Source organism: Lycorma delicatula, chromosome 3 (genome assembly GCF_047948215.1).
Source record: "Lycorma delicatula isolate Av1 chromosome 3, ASM4794821v1, whole genome shotgun sequence".
Lineage (NCBI taxonomy): Eukaryota > Metazoa > Arthropoda > Insecta > Hemiptera > Fulgoridae > Lycorma > Lycorma delicatula.
Window position 1 is genome coordinate 225943715 of NC_134457.1, and position 18796 is coordinate 225962510.

General features: G+C 31.3%; 1 protein-coding gene across 1 annotated transcript in view; it reads left to right on the plus strand.

The window, feature by feature from the left end:
- The first annotated feature begins 294 nt into the window (after nucleotides 1-294).
- LOC142322478 (EF-hand calcium-binding domain-containing protein 4A-like) overlaps nucleotides 295-18796 on the plus strand; it is a 159567-nt gene continuing 141065 nt past the window's right edge. Inside the window, exon 1 of the mRNA XM_075361601.1 lies at nucleotides 295-416. Coding sequence (XP_075217716.1) covers nucleotides 339-416 — 78 coding nt within the window. The 5' untranslated portion in view covers nucleotides 295-338. The remainder of the gene's footprint in view (nucleotides 417-18796) is intronic.

Below are 18796 nucleotides of genomic sequence, written 5' to 3' on the forward strand. Positions count from 1 at the left end.
TGGAAGAGTTAATCCGTATAAAATGAACTACGTACTATTTTAATGTGAATGAAATTAGACAATGTAGATCTAAACTTAAAAGAAAAAGTGTAGTAAGTCAAGTCGAAGAACCAATGAATGGTTGAAATTATAAATAAAAAAAAAAAAAAAATCTAGTAGCGAATATGCATAGCACAGTTCTCACTAATGAGAAAATTAAGCGATCGCACGGTTATAGCAACAACAGGTCGATGTCAGTTCTCACACGTCATAACACCTAGCTAGTTACGAATTGTCAAACCGCACCGCTTGAAACAGTTGAATGACGTTCACCATCAGTTCGCGCCGAGCCACTCAACATGGAGGAGGAGGCGCACCGCGTCTTCCAGAGAGCCGATATCGAAGGCAAAGGATTTCTCGTCAAGAAAGATATGCAGGTATGATTATATATATATATAAATACTTTTATTTTGGATAACGATTAGTAAATCGGTTAAGTTATATGTATAACTTTAATAAATAACTTTTTCTTTTCTTTTAACAAGTAGTGTAAATATTTTGATGTGTAAAAAATAAACTATGAAAGTATACTTACTACAAACAACAGTTAACTACCTCGTCGGTTTTGAAATTTTTTCGACAGGAATTGTTTTTTAATACGTGTTTTTTAGCGTTCTACATTATTATTTACTGACCGTATCGTTTCATTTTCTTTTTTATTATTTTAGAATTTATTGAAATATTTCATATTATATTAACGTTCATAAAAGAATTATTTTAACATAAACATGTAACGTATATAATTAATTAAATAAAAACGGGCGACTATGTTACTTAACTTCTTAGATATTTATTTTAACGAACGTTTGTTTATCTTAATTATAAAGCTGAAAATTATTTTTACACTCTTATTTATTAATTTATTTGTTCCTAAAGATAATAAATAATATAAAAGCCTAGATTATTATCGATCAAATCGATAAAAAATTCACACAAACCGAACCGTGTAATTACCAGTAAGAAATCGTAAAATGTTATAAGAACCGGTAATTTGAGCCGTTAAAAAAATACATAATAACAATTAATTAACCTTCCAAAACCGTGTTAAAATTTAAACATTTTCCGCCGTACAACTTTTTAAATTTTATAACTTTCAGATTTTTTGGCAATTCACGAGTTTTTTGAAGTTTTAATCTTATTATTTCCAACGATGTATATATTTTCATGAAATTAAAAAAAACAAACCGCAAAGTGTAGTAATTTCCTAATACTTTCCTATATATATATATATATATATATATATATATATATATATATATATGTATGTATGTATAAAACCAAGTTCACGAGGAACTAATCAAGAGTAATTTTCTCTGAGAGTGGTAGTGCCCGTTATATCGATTTAAAAAAAAATGAGTGTCATTTTGTTTAATTAAATATTATCTATATTTAGAAGGGTTTGGTATGCAGATTATCAACAGTAAATTCGACTCTGTGAAGAAGCAAATAAAACTTTTTCTTTCGTTAATTTCTTTAGTAAGCCAGGTTTCTTTTTTTTAAACGATCGTATCTCTTTTGTGCCGGGTATCAAGTCCTCTACAATTAGAAGGTCGTAGAATCTATCGTAGATGCGTTACCTCATCGGATTTTTTTTTCTTTTTTTATAAAAACGTAAAACGAAAATCATTTAAAAAATATAAAATACCGGACCATATTTAACGATCGAAAAATTAAATCATTCCCGAGATGTTGAGTCCGTTAAAGGCCAGAGTACGAACAAAATCTTGTGTCAGAAATTTGTTTATTTTGGTTTCAAGGGATTTCAAAGTTGAGAAGTTCAAGAATTCAACGGGGGTTATTTTTATTACCTAAAGCGATACTTTCTCCTTGTTACATAGGCTCTGTTAAAACAGCCGGGAATGTAAAGCGCTAATGTAGGTTATCTATTTATCAATACCGGCATAACTAAAGAAAAATTGTTCAACAGTGGACTTTACGGTTATAAATCGTGTCGATTACTACATTTAAAAGTTAACTTTCACGTCGAAAGAGAATATTTTTGAATCTCGTGTCCTACAGTTCGGAAAAGCGAACGCGTTGATTTTGTCTTTAGGATGGTGATAAAATTATTAATAACTTCGTAAATATTATCGAAAGATTATTTTATTGTTAAATCTTTTTCTTATTCTCTTAAAAATATGTAATAAATCTAAGTACTTGTACTTAAAAGCAGCGCTTTATTTTAATTATTTAAACCGAATAAAACTTTTAATTTTAACCGAATAAGTGTACAATTTTACGGAAAAACTTTTTTCTATTACCAGATTTACGTTCAACTCAACGTACCAAGAAATTTTTGTTTTGTACTGCTTCGCTATTTAACAAGCAATTTAGTTTTAGCGAACCCGATAATAGAAGACTCTTCATCTAAACTTACTCAAAATACATTTTTATTGTGTTGGTTTATTTGACCGAAAGATTGTAAACGATCTGATAAGAGATAAAAATCACTCCCGACGATACAGGATAGCCATTTTAAAGAATAACGTGCCGCCTATGCCGGGTGAATTAGGGTAAAGTGAAATCGTTTTCCATTGCCTTTATCGATGAGCCAAAAGTATATTCCTCATTAGAGATTTTCCATCGGTCTAAGCGATACGCAGTCGTGTAAGTGATTGCCTAATTATGTAATAAGGATCGATACTCTCAGAGAAAACGATAAATTAGTGACTTGTATCCTGAGATGTTATGTACTCATCGCAGTATAAAAAAGATAGGGGCAGAAATTATAAAGGAAAAAATTAAACTTTCAACCGAGAAAGAAATGTTTATCGAGAACACGTGCTTTACTCGTATTTCTTACCCGATAAAGGACATTTTTTTACTATTACAAGAGAAGGATAATGCGTTCGGATGGTTTATTTGATTGTATGTGTGTGTGTTTTTTTGTTTCTGTAAATCTAGAACGTTTTCACCGGTTTTCAAGAAATAGTGTTATTAAACTCGGTCATTCTAACGATCGATAATGAAGGAAATAAAAATAAATAGTAAGTATCGAACAAAATTGTTTAAAATTTATTTGTTGTTGAAATTTTAAAACTATCTTTCAAAAATTATTATATTATACGATCTCGCAACAGTATTTCGAATGAAAAATAACTATAAATGGTAGAAATATACCATTTATAATCATTTTTTTACTTCCTTGTACGAAGTTAAGAAAGTATTGTGATCGCGAAAAATTTCGTTATCAGATTTAACGGAAATATCCATTTTCACAATCCCTGAATCCATTTTAACTAGTTTCGACGTGACTTCTGGTACGAGATACGTACATATCTCGAATAACTCAAAAAGCACAAGTGGTTCGACTGAATCAAAAGTGTCCAAAAAAGCCCAAAATCAAAAAAAATTGGATTTTGGACTTTTTTAACTGCAGCAATAAGCCCTCATTGAGAGCTTTTCAACGATATATAATAAGTAGTACTTATTTCCATTGGTTACAGAGTATACCCAAATGAATGTTTAATTAATGAAATATTTGGATCTTACAAGGGAAGGCACATCGGTTCGAATCAGACTTCATCCATTTTCTTTTTTTTAATTTAAATATATTGATTTATTAATAATTATTAACCTCCGATTGCAAAAAAATTTGACAATAAATGATTATTCAATAATAACAATAAAAAAAAAGAAAAAGTCAGAAGTTTAGTGAAATAAAATTTTATTTACTTTTAAAACTGTGTATTATGTAATTTAATAGGCATTATTACATACATTTGTACGTAATAGATTTAGTAAAACATCTGATTATTTAATATTAATTGGAAATTATAATTTAGAATTTTATTATTTTTGGATTTTCAAGTTTAATTTCTCTTTAATTATTCTGGAATATCTGTTTAATTTTATCTACATTAAAGTTAACTATAGAATGACAGTAAAATAGACCCTCACAAGAACAACATGCATACTGAGGCATACATGCCCGATTTTTAATAAATTGCAAAAAATTCTTATATTTTAGTTCATTACTCCTCTGATATTGTCGAACAGTAATCTCCCAAGTAGGAGTTTACCATCATTTCATTTATTTTTATTTTGTTGCCGATCATTTAATCGCTCTTTGATTTGATATAATTCTTCTGATCTTAATTTGTGTACACGTTCTCTAGTTTTCAAATTTTCTCTTTCTTTATATTTATCATCCTCTCTTAATCTTTTTATTCTTCCTTGTTCTTAACATTTTCTTCCTCTTCATAATCATCTTGTTTTTTTGAAATATATTTTTTCATGTTATCTTTCTTTTTCTTATGATTGTTTCGTTTTCATTTTTGATTATTCACCAAATAATCCAATAATAAAAACCGAATATTTTTCACCGTAAGGTCGAAATTAACGTTTGTAACCGGTATACAGGAATTCACTAAACGGAATAGTTTAATTATTATTAACTCGTATTTATGCGACACACCAGAAATCTGAAACTTTTGTTGATCAACTTTTGTTTACTCATGAAAATACGAATAATACTGATCTAGTAATAATAGTAATAAAGGGACTTTTACTCTATCCTAAAATTTCATGTAAGATTGTTGAATTAATAATTGTATAAATATTTGACGTTAATAAAAACTAATATTTTAACAATTGCGTAACTGTCCACTTTATTAAAGAATTGGAGGATTGTATCTCACTTTCAAATGAAATAAGTTTAAATAAGTTAAAATGTACATATGAATTAATGTCGTGTCTGCATCAGATTTTTTTATTATAAATAATCGCGATAAAAGATTAAAAATATAATTTTAACGAACGTTAAAATTATTTTTGTTTTATCGAATATGAATAGGTTATCATCAGAGTAACTTTTAAAATAAATTTCTGTTTTTTTTATGGAAATATTTCGAAGTAGATATTGAAAAACAAAAAGTAAAAAAGGTAACATAGAAAGCAACAAGAACAAAAAAATTAGCTTATGCTATAAACTAAATCGATGAAAATAATTTCAGTTCTAATTATTTTTTCCGACCTTCAAGAGATTACTGAATCATGGCAGTATTTTTTTCTCATAAACAACCTTTCCGATATTCTAATTTTTTTCAAAATTCTTTTCTACGCGTTACGCCTTTTCTTTCTTCTACTCCTTCTCCCCCTCTCAATAATCCATCACTCCTTTATAGACTTATTCCTCTTTTCTGTAATTACGTAATTAAACTGCTTCGAAATTCTTCTCACAATTTCTTTTATACTTCAACTAATTTTGTTGTTTTATTCCTAATTAGCGTAGTTCTGAAGTTATCCTTCCCAGTTTTTTGCGGCATCGCAACATTCTTGTTTGTTTTCACGACCGATTTATTTTCATAAATTTTGTTAATCCGCATTTATCCCGATCTTGCCCTTAATTCTTCCGTCACAAAATATCCCGGACACTTTCCTCAAATTATTACGATCCGATTGCATCGTACTATTCATATGTATTTCCAAAAATCCGTTTTAATTCACCGTCAAACCGAGGTTCATGAACTTTTCCGTTCTCATAGATTCCTCTTTATTTGAAAGGGTATAATCTCCACCCGGTTCTATTCCGATACTCAATTATTTTATTTTCATTCGGCTAATTCTGAGACCGTTATCATCTCGCCGAATCTGCAGTTTCTCTTGCGTGTACTGCAGTGCCGATCAGTATGATTTCGTCAAGAAACAACGCTCACAACGGTGTAAACAACTATTCTAATGTTAACTTTTATTAGAACATTAATATGTAATCCACCGGTTTGGTCTAGTGGTGAACGCGTCTTCCCAATTCAGGTGATTTGGAAGTCGAGAGTTCTAGCGTTCAAGTCCTAGTCCAGTTCTAACTGCCCTTGTAAAGGCAGTTTCTTTTATACGGATTTGAATACTAGATCGTGGATACCGGTGTTCTTTGGCGGTTGGGTTTCAATTAACCACACATCTCAGGAACGGTCGAACTGAGACTGTACAAGGCTACACTTCATTTACACTCATACATATCAACCTCATTCATCCTCTGAAGTATTATCTGAAAGGTAATTACCGGAGGCTAAACAGGAAAAAGAAAAAGGACATTAATATGCGAGGGATTAGCTACGTTCTTTATAATATTCCTTATTAAAAATCCTCGAAGTTTTGAAAACGTTTTTGAAATTAATTTGCCTTCGGTTAATTACCTTTTTCATATGGCAGGTTGTAAATTCAACTCGCTACTTATTTCTATTTCATTTTTGTCTACTAAATAATTTTTAAAAACCAGCTTAATAATTGTTTTTTACCAAACTAATTTTATTCGGTTGAGGACTATATATGTTCCCTGACATAAATATGTTAAATGATGTGATTTTATTTTTTGTAATTATATGCGAGTAATTCAACTTTTAATTTTAAGTCATAAATAATATATTTAATAATTTTATATTTATACTCGATTTTTATTGTATATGCGTTGTAATCGTGTAACGTATATCGAATTTAATTAATATTACATCTAACATACTTATGTAATACGGCAAACTTAAAAGAATTTTATCGTATTAGTGTTCGATAAATAAATTATTTATTTAGTTAACATATTAACCGTTCAAGGATGACACTTTGTATCTACGAGTGTCGATGAGTAGTTATTAAAGTTAAATAAAAATTTAACTTTATTATTAAAGTTAAATAAAAATGTAACTTTAAGAATGTAATTTAAATATGAATGAAGGTTTATAACCCGTATTCAGGTTAGGGGAACCCTTTGTCAAGAATCGCGTGATTTCGTAGAATACATAACTTGCTTATGATTTTTTTACATAATTAATAAAGTTCTACTAATTTGTGATTTATTGTAAGTAATCGAATTTTTTAAGCGAATTCAAAGAAAAAATTAATATCAACCTCATGTATTTAATTTCAACGATTTTTTTTAACGCAGTTTCTGTGGCGGTTCCTTAGTCATTTTTTCCTGATAAGTTGGTGTAAGATTACCTAGACAAAATATTTAGTGGACTGCATATTTTATTTGAAGATACGTTATATTTTTGCCATATCGGTGATAAAAATTATTTAAAATCGTAACATTTTTAAAACTATAAACCGAATAGGATTTAATAAGTAGTTTTAAAACATATTATATTACGCTTTCCCATTTTCTATAGTCGGTACTGCTGTTTTCACCATTTCATCGGCTCACGATGACTATTTCTAGAAGCAGACAAGAATGTTGTCGAAAACTCTGTTGGATCTTAATCGTTTATTCATTCTTTACGTCATACTTGTATGTTTTGGTATACTTATGTGACGGTTGGAAAATGTTGGCTATGTATTGCTAAGAAGGGTTTTTAAGGCCTTAAACACTAAAATTAAATAAAATTATTAATAAATTATAATATTTTTTTTTTTTAGCCTAATTATGTTTTAAATAATCGATTATTTCACAGATCGGTAGTACTGTCGCCGTTATCTTATTGCAAACGAGAATTTGAATACATGTTAAGCCTGAAGCTTTATTAATTTTAAATATTAAGCCTTATTTAAGGGTTTAAAGTGTTTAAAGGCTTTATGTATTGTTTAAGATTTTTAAGCTGAATATTGTTTGATCGTTGTAGTTTGTGCAGTCAAAGTTCGGTTTATATATCCCAGGGATATTATTCGGTAACCCACCGGGTTGGTCTAGTGGTGAACGCGTCTTCCCAAATCAGATGATTTGAAAGCCGAGAGTTCCAGCGTTCAAGTCCTAGTAAAGCCAGTTATTTTTACACGGATTTGAATACTAGATCATGGATACCGGTGTTCTTTGGTGGTTGGGTTTCAATTAACCACACATCTCAGGAATAGTCGAACTAAGAATGTACAAGACTTCATTTTCACTCGTACATCATCCTCTGAAGTATTATCTAAACGGTAGTTACCGGAGGCTAAACAGGAAAAAGAGAGAGGGATATTATTCGGTGATCGTTTTCTGTGTATATGTGATTGTTTTCTATTCTCTAATGTTCTGAAGACGCATTGTTCTACTTTTTTTTTTTAATTTACGATCTGTTTTTCCTAGTTTTTGTTAATATGATTATTTCCTAGTATAATAACAGGCGTACTACCGTAATTTTTCCTTCCCCATCTCGTGCAGTCGGTACCCGCTATCAAAGTTTTACTTTTTTTCCACCGGCTTCTTGAAATTCCTTTTTGCCTCACCGACCTAACCTAACCTAATTATTGACCATTTTTTTTTAGCGTCAACATTTTAAATGTTGATTATTTCACAGATCGGTAATACTGTCGCCTTTATCTTATCGCAAACAATAATTTGAACAAATATTAATTAAATGTAACCTATCTGAGTATGTCACCGACTGTCGCACCGAAGAGAGAACGCTGTGAAATTAATTCGATTGATTTTAATGTCTTCAGCTATTAGACCGTTCATATAGAACAAATTTTAGCCTTCTCCTACAGGTGGCAGTGACCACCTACGCAAAATGACGGCTAGAGCGTCATAATACCGACCTCGTAATCGGGTTCGAGAGTTATTCCAACCGATTACGTTTTAAATTAAAATAAATTAGTACTTATCCAAATTCCCGAGCGCGATAGATGACGGACCAACTGACGATACGATCCGACCCTGTTCTTAGTTTTGGTTAGCTTGGAAAAACTGAGAAGGAAAGGCTAACTTCAAAAAGGCCTCCGAAAAAAGGAAATTCCAAGACGGCGGCCGTGGGGAAAAAGGGAAAAATTAAGGTAAGCTTAGTACTGTACTGCTTGAATATTTTGTTTTGTTTATAGTTTTTTATTTTCATGGTTTTTTCACGTAGAAGTGTGTCAGCGAGAGTGCTATTATAGGTTTACGTGCGGTAGATGTTTTATAATTGTGAGTTCTTCTTGTGGCCTTCATGGATGTCTTGTATAGTCTGTGAAAAGTACTAATAAAAATAAATAACTTATGTGAGGTCGGATTGTAAGTTATTTCAACGCTGATATTTTGAAAGCGTATGCGCGGTGGTGAGGTCAATAAATTTTATTTGTTTACTGCTTTCATACTCATCTGTAAAGATTTATCTTTTGTAGTCATCTTTTTTTTTTGTCAATGACGTCAGTATGAAAAGAGGTGCACCGGTCACCGTTGCCGTAAAAGCGTCTGAAAACGTCACGAGTTAAGTTTTAAACGCTTAAACGCTATTCGGTTTATCATTTAAAGAGCTTGCAATGTTCAAAGATCGAAATATATTTTCCATTTTCTTTATCATCATTATCGTTTAGGTATCGAATTGTTGTATTGTAACGATACGTATACATCGATATTATTCTCGTATTCTCCACCGATTACCGCAGCGAAGCGCTTTAGCTTCTTCAGCTATCATCTGGGAGGTTCTGGATTCGATTCCTAATTAGGATTAGTATAAAACACATTTTTTCATACAGCACAAAGATTCATTTCTCATTTGCAATACGTTGTAAGAGGGAATGGATCTGCAGTCGCTGAGACTAAATAAATAAATATTCAAAGCATTTTCGGTGAAAATTCAAGGATAAAATTAGAAAACTTAGGGTAGAGTAATAATATATTTTCCCGGATTTCAGAGACCCTTAAAGTTTTCTTCGTAGCAGTCTTTTTTCTGCATACCTTTTCTTACATCAACAGGCGAAGTTATTCGCCTTTGCGTTTTTGGGAACAGCTTTTATCATACGGTAGAAATTTCTTTGAAGCCTATTAAAATTTTAAATCTTTACAAACTTAAAATACAAAATAAATTTAAGATATATTACGCTGACAAAAACATAATTACTTAAAATTAAAGTTTCCGATCTCTAAATGTCAACTTATGAAGCCAGCACTTACATAAATGTTAGTAAGCTGTTTTTAAATTATGCTGAATTCTAAACTTCAAATTTTAAAGAAGAATAGAAGTATTATTTTCATTTTTCACTTTCTATTAATTTTCAATATTCTACTTGTTTAATATATATATATATATATCGTACGATTGAAATACATTTAAAACTGAGATTATAATGTTATTAATAAAGCGAGTTAAAATAAAATACCTGATGTTAATAAAACTGCGTCGTTGATGTTTGCTTTCCTGATTTGTTTCTCCTTTTTTGTGTCAATGCCATACCAGATACATTACATTCCTTTGTAGTACATTATTTAACCGTCAGTGTAAGCGAACGCCACCTCAACAATTTTTTACCCTTCATTTATTTTTTACATCATTGACACCCTATTATACTTACTACAGCTATAATGCGTGGTTAATCGGTTCATTTTTTCGTTAGTAAAGTATACATAAATTAACAAATAAATATTTTTGTCGTTTGTATATTAACGTAGAATACGTTACGACTACCGACGACAAAGTCGAATGAAACAGAATCGGATGGTCGTTAATCGTATAATAAAATATCCATTATAAAAATATTTTATTTTCTTTCTAATTTAACTAGTTTAACTTGAAACATAAAGGTAGAATAAAAGTACGCTCAAAACCAGATTTAAAACAGATTTCATAATTTGAAATACGATATGCTCCTGTGAATACGAAGGGTACATTATTTAATTATATTTTTAATAGTCGAGATATATATTTATCGCCCATGAATTTGGTGTTCAATAACTTTCTTCTTAATAAAAAGAAAGAAATCAGGGATGGTGTTAGTTATTTCTCAGTCAACTTTCTACTTTCACGTGAAAATTTATTTCATTATTAAAATCTTATTTAAAAAAAAAAATCCAAGAAAACTAAAGTTTTGCCCTGTATGAAACACCCAAAAGTAAAATATAAAAATACGCCTGCTACTACCCGGTTACTCAAATTTTTCTTAGTGTTTGCTAAATTTATACGTTTTTGGACCGATGATTAAGATAAAGGATTCGAATTACAAAAAAATTTTTTTCCAAAATAACAAAAAAATATTTCTTTCAAATAAACGCAAAAATAAGACGTTACGTAGTAATTAAATTAGAAATTCATAAGACATCGGAAACCTAAACAGTAATAAAGAAATAGGGCGATTAGAAAAATATAAAAAGTTATTTAAAAAAAAATTAGGATCCACAAAAGAGAACGAAACCTGAAAAATAATACCGAAAAATACCAAAAAACCGGGAAACTTTACGATTTGATAAAAAGAAAACATTAACAGATCGACAAAGATTCGAGATCTTTAAAAACAGAAACTCCGAATTAATTTTTATCTCAGAAGTCGAGAGAAAGATAAATCTATGAAGAAGAAAAGTATAGAGAAAATTTAGGAAATAAATCCAAAAATGGGAAAGTTTACAACTGCAACAAAAAAAAATACATGACTTAAGAACCGGTAGTCGAAAGAAGGAAAGAAACGGCATATTGAAATGATGAAAAAATATACGAAAAAGAAAAAAACACGAGGCGAAATAAAAGTTGTAACGAGATCTGTAGTGGTCAAATAAAAAAAAAAAACCTATTTTCATCAGCTAAATTAGAAAATTTGTACAGCAACCTTTATTTAGCGGATGAATTAATACTTGTAAATAAAAATTGTATTAATTATTTCGTGTTATACGAAAACTTCGAATCGTAATATTTCGAGTAACTTTTGCAAGAAAATTATTATAACTGGCGGATTATCTTAAAAACAACGATACAAAATAAAATCAGTTTTCCGCGTTATAGCGCAATCGTAACTGTACATTTCCCCTCTGATTTTTTCCCGAATAAACCCTTGTCATAATAACGATTATATCTAATTAATTATTTATTTTTTTATTAATTATACGAGGTGTGTGAGAAAAGTAATGAGATTGACTTTTTACTTACCAAAGTTTTTATTTTTTCCAAACAACAATAATCAACAATATATCAACAATATATAAACAATAATCAAAGAAGTTCCATTGGGTAACTATACACCGGCGGAGTTGTTGTTCCCACTCCTGGTAGCAGCGCTGGAAGGTTTCAACTAATAGAGCTTTTAACCGGTCGGTCACAGTCTTTTGAATGTTCTCCAGAGTTCCAAAATGACGCCCTTTTTATACACGTTTTAATTTCGGGAAAAGGAAAAGTCACAAGAACTCAAATCTGGTGAATAGAGCGGTTGAGGAACCGTGGGAATGCGTTTTGAAGTAAAGAATTTCCTGATGGAAATGGCCGTGTGACACAGGGCATTTTTATGATGAAGCATCCACTTGTCTGCAATGTCTGTCTCACGCGTTCACTCTTTTCCTCAGCGTTTTAAGGACATCTTTATAAAACACTTGGTTGACAGCTCGTCCTGGAGGAACAAATTCTTTACGCACGATACCCTACTGTCAAAAAAGTAAATCTGCACGGTTTTGATCTTTGATTTGCTCATTCGACATTTTTTCGGTCGGGAAGATGACGGAATGTGCCACTCTTCTCTTTGTCGCTTTGTTTCAGGATCGTACTCAAATATCCAGGATTCATCACCTGTGATCACACGATTGAAGAATTTTTGGTCGTTGTCAGTCCTCTCAAGAAGATCAACGCACACGTTTCTTCGATTGTCCTTCTGTTCCGTTATAAGTTTTTTTGGCACCGATTTCGCACAAACCTTTCGTATGTCCAAATCGTCTGTCAAAATTTGATGTACGGTGAAAGTGTTTAAAATTTAACTACTGTTCACACATCATCCTTATCGTTAAACGACGGTCTAATTTCACAAGAACCCTCACACTCTCAACGTTTTCGTCAGATTTGAAGTTGAAGATCTCCCTGAGCGAAGTTGATCTTCAACGTGTTCTCGACCTTCCAAAAATGATTTGTACCAGCGGAAAACTTGTGCTCTTGACAAGCAGTGTTTCCCATAGGCCTGTTTCAACTTTTCAAAGGTCACACTCGCGGATTCCCTAAGTTTAACGCAAAACGTGATTGCTCAATGTTGCTCTAAATTCCGATGTTCCATTTTCGTAATACACAACAAAAACACAACTTCGCTGATGGCGCTGTCAAAAATAATGTGTTGGCTGAACGGAGTCGAAACTCATACTGAGCATGTGACAGGGATGAACAAACCGGTCTAGCACAGACCGGTAGACACAGCGTTGCCAGATCGCTCGCTGTGTTACCAATCTCATTACTTTTCTCAACACCTCGTATAAAAACGAATGTATCACTTTTTTAAAAACAAATTTTTGACTAATATTATTCTAAAAACGACCAAATTTGGCGACGTCAATGAGGAATGATTAGTTATTAGGTATTTAATAGGAAATATCTTTAAACGTTTTTGCGGTTCAAGAGTAAGGTCGGATTATTTGTGAAGTATTTGAAATATAGTTTTTTAAGATTTTCCTCAGCTTTTTATTTTTTATTTTTTTTTAGAAAAATTCAAATAATAAAATGAAATTATTCTGATTTACAGAAAAGAATAAAATTAAACCACCCTAGAATTTTTTTAAGAATAAAATTAAGATAACCCTAGAGCATTTACGGTTTCTTTGAAGCGAGTATTTAACCTTCAAAATCATCGGTAATGGTATAATGCAAACGGTACAAATTTTTAAGTTTACGCTTGAAGATATAAAAATGAGCTTAAAATATTGCTCTTGATAGCAATAATTATATTCTGTAATGCTACCGTATTGGAATGTCTTCGTTAAAACAGAAAAATAATTGCGTTTTAAAAGTAATTTTCTTAAATTAATTTATATTGCAATATACGTACATAATTTAAAGAAGACCGTCATGGAAAGTACAAATATTACGTTAAACAAATTAATTTATCTCATAAATTTGAGTAGAGCATGTCACTTTGTCAGACTATTTATAGTCATGTGAATAAGTACTTTGATTAAAGTAGGAGGTGTAATTTATGAAAAATTAATTAATATTCCTTCGTTTACGTAATTCTGAGTATTTTTAATCGTATGCAAATGGAAAATGCCTTATAAGTGGGTAAATTTAAATCTTTTTATCTCATTATTTAAACTTTATGTTAAACTAGTAGCGCTTCTTATCGATTAGTTTTTACTTTTCTGTACTTCATTTTTGAACGACTCAATAAAAAAAAGGCGAAATGAATTGGATTTTATGTATGTTTAATGTATGTGCCTTTTTGATATACCTTCAAGGCTTTTTTATTTCTAAATAATCGATTTCGACGATAACTTTTTTTTATATTTTCGAGGAAAGTTGCTCTGGTAGTCCCTTACTAAGTTTCTTACCGATAAAATAGGTAGAAGATGACTGTAACGAAAATTACACGGTTTGTTAGAAAAGGTTAAGATTTTTTTGTTTTGTTTTTTGCTGTCACTATTTCATTATTATATTCGTAGCATAACTTAATGTTATTCTGATATTCAAAGTATTTTCAAGAAATATTTTAATAAAATTAGTCGGATAATTTTCATTAACTACCTGATTTTCCTTATAAAAATAATGTGAAAATTAGAATTTCAAGCATATGACGTATACGTACGCGTGTACTAAAGTTAAAAAAAAATCTCGTGTTTCAGAGAACCAGCTCACGCTTGGTAATGATCTATTCACGTCGTTCTACATTCCTTTTCGTATTTTTAAGAGTAACAAAAAAAAATTAATTAACGTATAAGTTTCTCAAAATTCATATTTTAAATAAAACTCGTTAATGAAATACCTATAACAAAATAAAAGCAAACTAAAAACAAAAAAAATAATAATACTTTTTCAATTGTTTAAATCTCGATATTTAGAAGTCTGTGACAAGTTAAAGTTCATAGTTGTTACCGACTTTTCTAAGAAAATTACGGTATTACTTTCGGTCGCATGGTGGAAGTGAGGGTTGAAAATGGATTTTCATTACGTTTTGAGATATGAGTATTGCGAAAATACCATTCGCTTAAATTGGGGTTTCCTTTATATATATATATACACGAGGTGTGTGAAAAAAGTAATGAGATTGGTCACACTGCGAGCGATCTGGCAACGCTGTGTCTACCGGTCTGTGCTAGACCGGTTTGTTCATCCCTTCCACGTGCTCAGTATGAGTTTCAACTCCGTTCAGCCAACACATTATTTCTGACAGCGTCATCATTAAGGTTGTTTTTTTTGTTGTGTTACGAAAACGGAGAGTCGGAATTTACAGGACGTTGTGTAATCAGGTTTTGTGTTAAACTTGGGGAATCCGCGAGTGTGACCTTTGAACAGTTGAAGCAGGAAAGTTAAACAGGGAGACCTTCAACTTTAAAATCTGACGAAAACGTTGAGCGTGTGAGGGTTCTTGTGAGATCAGACCGTCGTTTAACAATAAGGATGATGAGTGAACAGTTAAATTTAAACGCTTTCACCGTACATCAAATTTTGACAGACGATTTGGACATCCGAAAGGTGTGTGCGAAATCGTTTCCGAAAAAGCTCACAACGGAACAGAAGGACAATCGAAGAAACGAGTGCGTTGATCTTCTTGAGAGGACTGACAACGACCAAAAATTCTTCAATCGTGTGATCACAGGTGATGAATCCTGGATATTTGAGAACGATCCTGAAACAAAGCGGCAAAGCGAAGAGTGACACACCACGTCATTTCCTCGACCGAAAAAATGTCGAATGAGCAAATCAAAGATCAAATCCGTGCTGATTTACCTTTTTGACGGTAGGGTATCGTGCGTAAAGAATTTGTTTCTCCTGGACGAACTGTCAACCAACTGTTTTACAAAGGTGTCCTTAAAACGCTAAGGAAAAGAGTGATTCGCGTGAGACAGACATTGCAGACAAGTGGATGCTTCATCATGACAATGCCCTGTGTCACACGGCCATTTCCATCAGGGAATTTTTTTCTTCAAAACGCATTCTTACGGTTCCTCAACCGCCCTATTCACCTGATTTGAGTTCTTGTGACTTTTTCCTTTTCCCGAAATTGAAACGTGTCTTAAAAGGGCGTCATTTTGGAACTCTGGAGAACATTCAAAAGACTGTGACCGACCGATTAAAAGCTCTACCAGGTGAAACCTTCCAGCGCTGCTACCAGGAGTGGGAACAACGACTCTGCCGGTGTATAGTTGCCCAATGGAACTACTTTTAAGGGGATAATATTGTTTGAAAAAAATAAAAATTTGGTAAGTAGAAAGTCAGTCTCATTACTTTTCTCACACACCTTGTATATATACAATCGATCGTGTATAAAATTTGTGGTTTGAATATCTCCAAAACTACTACATTGATTTCATTGAAATTTAGATACACTATAGCAGTGTATCTGAAGTTGTGCATGTAAATGTTTGATAAATTTTGGTTGAATGGTTTCTGAGTTCGGCTGAATTTAAGGTCGAAAGAAATTGAGAAGAGCATGTTAAAAGCGTGGTTCATTTTGATGCTGCAAGTTGGAAGTTGACATTTCTTTAACCGCGGTATCTATTGAGCAAAGGGTTTTTTAAAAATAGAATGTGTTGATACTTTTTAATAGGAAACAGAATAAAGTAACGAAAAGTCGGTCTTCTTGTACAGAACTGCGGAAGAGTTTTTTCAGTTTGGTGTGAATTACCGCAAACTTCTAAAAGTTAAAATTCAAATGAAGTTTGAAAAAATATTATATTTTATTTTTAAAACTTATTTATAATACATATTTATAAAACGACACTAATCCTTTTTACGTTTATTTTGTAATAAAATGAGATTATTACGCATTATGACATAATTATATTTTACAGTATGACGTAAAAGTAAAAAAAAAATGCTATGTAGACAGACATCTACTAGTTAATTTATTCTTGTACTATTCTCAGGACAGGAAGGATTTTTTCTGCATGGGAATACGTTCATAATGTTTTTAGCTTTTAAATAACATGCAAAACTAATCGGCTTTCGAATTCAAAACCTTTCGAATGATACTTAATCACGAAAGCCCAACGGTTAAAGATTTTTGTGCGATTCTTATTTTCAACTTTTTAACGATTAAAATGTTATTACTTTTAATACAATTCTTTTAATACGTAAACAAACTCATAAAAAGGCTCAAAAAATACTTCTGGTCTACAATCCCCTAGAAGTTTTGTCAATTTATCCGATACAATGACGTCGAAACTCTGTGGTCATTAAGAAGCAGATTTCAATAACCAGGCATTGTGTAATACATTATTAAGTAATTACTATTTAATAATTTTAAAATTAAGTGGAATGTTTTAAGAGGCTACTTAAGAAAAGCATACTCGAAAGAGAAGCCCTTACTTAATTCACCTTTACGCTTACACTTACATCTTACATCATTACACTTACACCTTACGTTACACTTATCTTTACATTAACCTTAACGCCTACTCAATTCACCTTCAATTTTGATTTTTAGAATTTGACATCAAGTTGAAAAAAACTACAAATAATTTTCTTACCTAATTTGGTGTCTTTAAAAAAGTAATGTCAAATCGAATGGATATTTTTTTTATTATTAAAGTGTTCATTTTAAATCGATTTTATCTATTTAAATTTTATTGTCCTGTGTTTCACTTTTTTCAGTTTTTATTTTATTTATATTTTAAATACTCCTAAAAAAACAGTTTTACTGACAACAGTTTTTTTTTGTCCTGGCACTTTTATAAAATAACAAGAGGTAAATACTAAAATTTGAAAAACATAATTATGAAAACAAACGTTGTTGACAGACGTTGCTGTTTTATTCCGGTTTGGCTCCATCGTGATTTTGCATTAACTAGGAAATACCCCGTTGGAATTTCGAAAATCGAACGATTGTTTGTAAAGATATTATAAGAGCACCCCACTGCACCTACCAAAACAGCGCCAAGGGGTACCCTGTTTGTTACCACTTAATGGTGATGATTGGTCTAGCCTCGCATTAAGTACTCGCATCACCTAATACGGTTCCCACGGAAAGCCCATTATTATTAAACGGAAATCTTTTAAATTTATGTAATACTATTTTATTTTAACGTAAATTTAATTCTATTATTTTTTTAAATTTTATTCGTTCGATTGATTTGAATCATTTAATTAAAGGCGATTGATAGATTATACAAACTGGTGTGTAATATTTATGAAAAAGGGGAATTTCCGTCAGACTTCAAAAAAAGTGTTATAGTAATGATACCAAAGAAATCAGGGGCAGATAAATGTGAAGAATACAGAACAATTAGTTTAACTAGTCATGCATCAAAAATCTTAACTAGAATTCTATACAGAAGAATTGAGAGGCGAGTGGAGGAAGTGTTAGGAGAAGACCAATTTGGTTTCAGGAAAAGTATAGGGACACGGGAAGCAATTTTAGGCCTCAGATTAATAGTAGAAGGAAGATTAAAGAAAAACAAACCAACATAGTTGGCGTTTATAGACCTAGAAAAGGCATTCGATAACGTAGACTGGAATAAAATGTTCAGCATTTTAAAAAAATTAGGGTTCAAATACAGAGATAGAAGAACAATTGCTAACATGTACAGGAACCAAACAGCAACAGTAGCAATTGAAGAACATAAGAAAGAAGCCATAATAAGAAAGGGAGTCCGACAAGGATGTTCTCTATCTCCGTTACTTTTTAATCTTTACATGGAACTAGCAGTTAATGATGTTAAAGAACAATTTAGATTCGGAGTAACAGTACAAGGTGAAAAGATAAAGATGCTACGATTTGCTGATGATATAGTAATTCTAGCCGAGAATAAAAAGGATTTAGAAGAAACAATGAACGGCATAGATGAAGTCCTACGCAAGAACTATCGCGTGAAAATAAACAAGAACAAAACAAAAGTAATGAAATGTAGTAGAAATAACAAAGATGGACCGCTGAATGTGAAAATAGGAGGAGAAAAGATTATGGAGGTAGAAGAATTTTGTTATTTGGGAAGTAGAATTACTAAAGATGGACGAAGCAGGAGCGATATAAAATGCCGAATAGC